This window comes from Herpailurus yagouaroundi, unplaced genomic scaffold (genome assembly GCF_014898765.1).
Source record: "Herpailurus yagouaroundi ecotype Mexico unplaced genomic scaffold, PumYag 29, whole genome shotgun sequence".
NCBI lineage: Eukaryota > Metazoa > Chordata > Mammalia > Carnivora > Felidae > Herpailurus > Herpailurus yagouaroundi.
This window is the reverse complement of record NW_024412377.1, coordinates 21,121,529-21,129,194: the sequence shown is the minus strand read 5'-3', so window position 1 is coordinate 21,129,194 and position 7,666 is coordinate 21,121,529. Positions and strand designations below refer to the sequence as shown.

At 32.4% G+C, this 7,666-nt stretch overlaps 1 protein-coding gene across 3 annotated transcripts in view; it reads left to right on the top strand.

Annotated features, from left to right (window-relative positions):
• CDH9 (cadherin 9) overlaps positions 1-7,091 on the top strand; it is a 137,447-nt gene extending 130,356 nt beyond the window's left edge. For all 3 annotated transcript variants that reach the window (XM_040494508.1, XM_040494500.1, XM_040494519.1), the window contains 3 exons: positions 1,353-1,470; positions 1,565-1,816; positions 6,066-7,091. In XM_040494508.1, the coding sequence (XP_040350442.1) occupies positions 1,353-1,470; positions 1,565-1,816; positions 6,066-6,553 (858 nt within the window). In that variant the 3' untranslated portion in view covers positions 6,554-7,091. The remainder of the gene's footprint in view (positions 1-1,352; positions 1,471-1,564; positions 1,817-6,065) is intronic.
• The last annotated feature ends 575 nt before the right edge of the window (positions 7,092-7,666 follow it).

The window sequence follows — 7,666 nt, the reverse complement described above, 5'->3', positions numbered from 1 at the left end:
AAAATAAAATAAAATAAAATAAAATAAAATAAAATAAAATAAAATAATAAAATAAAATAAAACAAAATAAAATATTGCTAAATATTGGATATACCATTGCCAATATAGAACAGGAGGTTAAGCAAAAGTGCTGAAGTCTTAAAGGTATTTTTTTCTATGTCATGACCCAATCTTCTAAGGAGAAAATGTGCATTAAATTTCTCTTAATAATTGTACACATACACGAAGAATTATATAAAGAAGTGTAGGGTTACATGCCACTCTGTCAATAAAATGAATGAAATCCTAGTTAGTATTAAAAGAGGAAAACACATTGACTAGTGAGTCATCAGGTTAGTATGGCTACAGAAGGTTCACAGTAACAAAAACTGCGGATATGCCAAACTACTATGAAATTCCAACAGTTGTTCATCACAGAAGTCGGACTACTATGCCTCTAAGTGAGTGGCGCAACTGTTTTTGTGGAAAAGAAATTTGAAAGTAAGAGTAATTAAGTGGCTATGATTTCAAGCCACACAGATGGCAGACCCAGGACTAGGAAAACAGGCACCCGATATGTAGCTTGGTGCTTTTTCCACTGTAAAATGTTCAATAGAATTTTTTGTGTGACCTGTAATTTGCAGCTTCGTCTTCACACAAGGGCACACCTGTAACTTACAGCAAGCACAGCTAAGAGGTGTCATAATTTCTCAACGTCAACACTGATTTTATGAAACCTTAAAAGCATTTATTTGTATCTCTAAGCTTTGCAAATACCACTAAAAGAAAAACAAATAAGTTGAATAAACTATGCAATGTGATTGTAGTTATGGTGCCCCCTAGCTTTAAAATCTTTTGCTTTCTGGTATCATGTGGCATATTACTCATTGTTTCAAAAGTATATTCATAGTGTCCTTGATCTGTAAGAGTGGCTGTGCTAAGCACTTTTGTTTTTGAAAAGTGCATCTGTTATGTTCTCTGCCTTTGAGACAATCGTTATTTAGTGGAGGCGACAGATTGGTAACCAATTATTATTAAAACACACTGGGACATTCTAACAATGTTAAAAGAGGAGATGTTGGAGTGATTGAATTTTTCTTTAAGGTTGGATATTGCAGCGGCTGGGAATCGGACAATAATTCATAGAGATACCTTGCACGGTAATACTTGATGGACATTTTTTTTATCCTTAACTAATTGTTATATTATACAGAACCATAAAAAGCTTTGCCATAATTTCTGAAAATGGGCTCTTTTTATTTCTTTAATGCCAGTGATATTTTTAAAACCCAAACACTGATTTAAAATGTCCTATAAAAACAACATGCGTTGCTTTTTGTTGTGCTTTATTTCATTTATTGACTTGGTTTCAGCTGATTCAGACTGTCAGTGTCATGGACAGAGATGATCCTCCCCGAGGCCACAAATTTTTCTTTGAACCAGTGCCAGAATTTCCTCTCAATCCGAACTTCACCATTGTAGATAATAAAGGTACAGAATATTTTTAAAAGTAAAATTATAAGGCCTTATGTTCTAAAATTAAAGACTGGACTGAACTGTTTCCCCCACTTTTTTTTTTTTTTAGATAATACAGCAGGAATCATGACTCGAAAAGACGGGTACAGCCGCAACAAAATGAGCACCTATCTACTACCGATTTTAATATTTGACAATGATTACCCAATTCAAAGCAGCACCGGCACACTCACTATCCGTGTGTGCGCTTGTGATAATCAAGGGAACATGCAGTCCTGCAATGCAGAGGCCTTGGTCCTTTCGGCGGGTCTCAGCACAGGGGCTCTGATCGCCATCCTTCTCTGCATCATCATACTCCTTGGTAAGCTCTGCCTCTGAATGTTCATTGTACTCAAATAAGTCTCTCCTGCACTGTTCAGTGATGGGGCTACTGAAAAGCACACTTCTCTAGAGTGAAAGATTGACATTTTTAACTCTTTATTGAAATTGTTCTTTCGATTTGAAAAAAAAATCTAGTTGTCTCTGAGGATAGGACTAGCTTTCTAGAGATGAAAAACAGAGCTAACAGCTCATGCCATATGCATGTATACACACACATTTTAAAATCTATTTTGTATTAGACTGTTTAGTACTAGCTAATCATGGTCACTGTTCTCAGGACATTTACTTTTACAACTGATTTACTTTTTGTATCAACTCCATAAGATGGATACTCTGGTTCTTCTCAAGGAAGACTAAGTAACTTACATAAATTCAGTCATTTAGAAAGTGTTTTAAATAGCGTTCAATATATTAGTCTATTTCAGAATTCTCCTTCTAAACCATTATTCTCAAAGTCAAAGACTACCTTTACAAATAATATAGCTAACAAATGACCAAGTTATGTATATTAGACACCTAGTTGGCAAATCCATTTAAATTGTCAATATAAGATGAGCATTTTATTGATACAATTTGAACATAGGTGCAAATTAAAGGTTTAAGTCCATTTTTAAAAATATCAGCATGGCATTGTGGTCTACGTAGTCCTGCAGTATTTTCTAAATAAAGTCATGCTTGCTATAGCAAATGTTTGATTTGAGCATGCCCTAACAGGACAACGATTTAATTCAATTAAACAGTTGTTCCACTGTAAAACATTCCCCCCAAAATTGTTTCCATCAAATATTCATCCAAAATGCTTATGCTTAGGGCATGAGAGCCAGCCAAATTTATGTTCCAATGCTCATATGTGCTGGCTCCTTTTCACCGCAAAACCTTTCAAGCAATCTGGATGAAATCCCTCTGGCCAGATATCCTTATGCGACTTCAGTGGGGGATTGATAAAAGTGAGGGGAAAACATTTGTCTCAGTTCAAATGATCCAACTATTTAGAAAAACATTTTTTCAGGGTGCTTTAGAACATACATACACCAACACCAGTCCACATCTCAGAACTGCTGCTAGAAATTTCAGCTCTTCTGTAAAATATTTTTGTATCCCCATGAAGTATCAATTTTGGCTTACCTTTCAGCTAAGTGCTACTGATATTATAGTGTTTTATTTGGTCACATAGCTCTACTTTCCTAATTTAGGACAACATGGAAATATGCATATTTTAAATTTGACTTTTAAATTTCTATATTAAGATAATACACACACAAAGACACACATGCATACATGAGGAAACAAAAGCGCCCCCTAATAAGCTTACATACTATGTCTATGACACTAAATTGTTTAACAGTTTTTTCTAAGCAGAAATCCTACAAGGCTGTTTCTTTATTTTGAGAACTCGGCCACCTTCCTGCCCTATACAATATAGAAGGCACACATTTCTTGTTTTCCACCTTCCCAACCGATTGCATAAAGATGGAGGGATTTTCTATTATTTTAGTTAAAATTGCTTCTAATTCAGAAGGTTTCATTATCAAAGTTCCTAAAACATTTTTGCTGTGATTTCATCTTTTTAAAAAGTTTTTGTTTGAATTCCATTTAGTTAATGTACAATGTAGTTTTAATTTCAGGTGTACAATATCAACACTTCCATACAACACACTGTGCTCATCACAAGTGCACTCCTTAATCCCCATCACCCATTTAACCCATCCCCCCCCCACACACACAAAGTTCCCCTCCAGTAACCCTCAGGTTGTTCCCTATAGTTAACAGTCTGTTTCATGCCTCTCTCTTTTTTCCCATGTTGATTCCACATATGAGTGAAATCATAGGGTATTTGTCTTTCTCTGACTTATTTCACTTATCCTAAGGCCTACCTTTACAGTTTGAAGAAATATAGTTCTTAGAGTTTGTCTATGTTACAAGGCAAAGTCAAGGATTAAAACCTGATACAGGACTTTTTAACTGTTTTAGTTCCTTAGACACCTTGGGAATCAAACTATGGGAACTATTTAGAATAATAAATTAATAATAATAGGATATATAAAAAAAGGAAATATGTTTATCCAAATTAACTAAGAAACAAAAGCAAAATGTGTTTAATTATTGTCATATGTGCCTTATTCTAGTGCAAGTCTAATGATTATTTAAGATATATCATAACAAAAATGCAATATAAAATATCTATGATTTCTGTTGGTTTAATAGTCACACATACTGTTACTATCACTACAGTACTTGTATATTCTGATATTCATAATAGAAATACTAAATTCCAGTAATAGATTAATAAAAATAATTACATACTTTTTTCTATTCATTATCTTTACCTTTCTAAATTCCATTCACATAACCTCAGTCTAGGGAAATGAAGCAGGTAATTGTGACCCAACAAAGGAGAAAAAACAGGACAGGTTCCAAGGTCCATTTGTGGGAGTTAATAAATATTATATTAGCTAAGAACCCTTAATATAATTTGACTATGTTGTTCTTATTTTATAGTCAGAGTTTATAAAAATTTTGAGGAAAGTAGAGAATTTATAAATTAATTCAATATTAAATTTATAAAAAAATTGTTTTCTACTTCATGATTCACTAGATTGGTGGTTTCAGATCTATGCTGAGTTAATTAACTTATGTTCATCCTTTAATAGGGGAAATAGAGATATGTCTCATTTTTATTGAATAGTTTTTTGTTTTATTGTCTCTAAGATGATTCTGAATATAGCTCAGCACCCGGAGCCTATTCTATGGAGGTTAACTGAAGATGTTACTAATGATTTTTTTATTCTTTCTACCAATTATTAGGAGCTAAGGAAAGTGTTTTGGCTGATATGACAATAGCATTGGGCAGACTTTAATGGAGTTACAAGAAACTCAAGGGCCATGGTGAAGTGTGGTTTCAATGTAAATGAGTTTGCTTTGTGTGATCTCAATACAAAAACCAAGAAAAGAAATGATAGATTTTTGAGCCAACATGTTCTTGTTTTTTAATAAAACCTAAATAGTATTAGCAAAACATTCAGCTGCCTAAATTAAGGAAAAGCTGTTTTTTATTTCTCTCATGCAATGTCTAAGTGTGTTTTGGGAAAGTTTATCTTTATTTAATTTTTAACTTTTCTTATATACAAAATTAGGAACTTTTTCCATTTTCAATGAAAAATTTATATTTTGGAAATTATGTATTTTTCTTACTTTTAAATGTATTTGTAAATTGCAAAATGTATTTATTTTGCATACAGACATTCATTGTCACATATATGCATATGTTACATTTTAGTAACATAACAAAAATAAGAAAGTATATTTCATGTGGGGAGTTCACAATTAATTTGATAACACAAGTATATAAAAAATAAAACGATACAGCAAATAGAGGGATTACAAATAACAGGTCAGCCAGAAAGTTCCAATGTACTTCTATAAGTCAAGGAAATCCTCAATAACAAGATAATTAGTCTGAACTATCTTTAATCTGAACTATCATGTAAGATGAGTACAGGTTAAAGATAAGTAAGAATTTGGATTCCATATCAGAGCTTATAGAGTGATGGCTCAGATTTTAGGTAGGCTTTCAAAACCAGGTCCAAAAAGGAATTTAAATAGATAAGAGCTATTAGAAGGATTAGATCAGTAGCACATATATATTTTTGTATATATTATATACACACATATATTGCACTTTTATGTATATATGCATGTATATGAGTGATGTTTTGCATATATTGAGTCATTGAGAAACTATTAAATTATTGCTCAATTTATCTTGGGCTAATAATGAGTGTAGCTTTAGAATTTTAGTATTTTTAAGCAAGTTTGCTGTTGGAAGGAATGAGATATCACATAATTAACAGCTGGCTAAATGAATTAGCCATAACTGAATAAGGATTTTTCAATGCCAGAGCTCTACAGGAGAGTGACTCTTGAAAGTAAATAAATGGACTGTAATATCTGCTCTTTTATCAATACAGGACATTTACTCATTGACCCAAGGCACTGTGTATTTGTGTAGGATAGTCACTTTTTATCCAAAGAAATCTTAGCATCTCTCATACCACACAAACTTCCCTTTCCAAAATGTGCTATATTTAATTTAAACCTGAACCATGGAATCTCACTATTTTCTCTTTGTTGTTGTTGTTGTTCCAAAGGGTGCTATATTTAATTTAAACCTGAATCATGGACTTTCACTATTTTCTCTTTGTTGTTATTGTTGTTGTTATTATTAATAGTTTTAGTTGTGCTGTTTGCTGCACTGAAGAGGCAGAGAAAAAAGGAACCTCTGATAATTTCAAAAGATGATGTCCGTGACAACATTGTGACCTATAATGATGAAGGTGGTGGGGAAGAAGATACCCAAGCTTTTGACATTGGCACCTTAAGGAATCCAGAAGCAAGAGAAGACAGTAAACTTAGAAGAGATGTAATGCCTGAAACTATTTTTCAGATAAGGAGGACTGTGCCTCTGTGGGAAAATATTGATGTACAAGATTTTATCCATCGAAGATTGAAAGAAAATGACTCAGACCCAAGTGCACCACCTTATGATTCACTGGCAACATACGCCTACGAAGGCAATGATTCCATAGCCGATTCACTCAGTTCTTTGGAGTCTCTCACAGCCGATTGTAACCAAGATTATGATTACCTCAGCGACTGGGGACCTCGTTTTAAAAAGCTTGCTGATATGTATGGGGGTGATGACAGTGACCGAGATTAAGAGTATCGTATGACTTGATCCATGTTAGTGGAAGTACGCTTCTTGTTACTAGATTGAGTGGCCTGCATTCTCTTCCTTGGAGGAAATTTTTTAAAAATTGAAATTACAAACAATACGTAGGTGTTGTCTTAGTAAGGGTTTGCTTAATCAGTAAGTTTCTGTGAATGACTATGAATGATATAGATTTTAAAAAAAGTAATAATAACCAGTTCACTCTCTTTGCCTAGCAATCTCTGAACGAAAGTATATCACATCAATAATCAATACAAATTACATAAAAGGCTTTTTGTGCCTTTCCTTAAATATAAAGACTTTATAAATGTTTTCTTAACTGACTTATAGTCACCTTTACTATTAAACATTGTGCAACTGCTTTGTAAATTAATATGAAAATATATCCCTAAAGAAATAGGAATGACTATTACTGCCATATTTATTTAGTTGAAGAATGTCTTTGTGTTAATTCATTCATATTTTTATAAATGTATATTTATATTTTTGTATTTTTATGAAATAAACTAGTATTTATAAAAATAAATATCATTTTATTTACTTCCTAGAAACAGTTCTGATCTCACTGATAACAGAAATTTTTTACATCTTTATAGACAAAACACAATTTACTCAGGGAAAAAACAGCTAAGTTACTGCATGTGATTTGGAACTAGAATGTAGCAAGACTATAAAAGAGCTTTAGTATAAGTTATGATTTTTTGTTTCTGCCACTTGAATATGGACAAATGCTTATTCAACCACTGATATCTACCCATCAATAGGATATGAGACCTTTGAAATATAAACTATTATAAATATACTTGTGAATGATTATGGTTTTTATATAATTTTTTCTATAGAATCAGCCAGTGAATTTTATTTGAGAGTATATGAAGTATGTGTAAGAAATGTTATGTGTATCAGGGAAAAAAATGTAAATCACTCTTTCTCCTTCAATAGAAGTTTTCAGAATGAAAAGGAATAGTTCTGATTTTGTTCTCCTCATCAGATAATTCATGGAATATAAGCCAGGTGACATTTAAAATGAGTATCAACAAACTAGAGGGTTTTTTTTTAATTTAAAACTTTATTGCATAGATTCAAAGTCACTGTATTTGA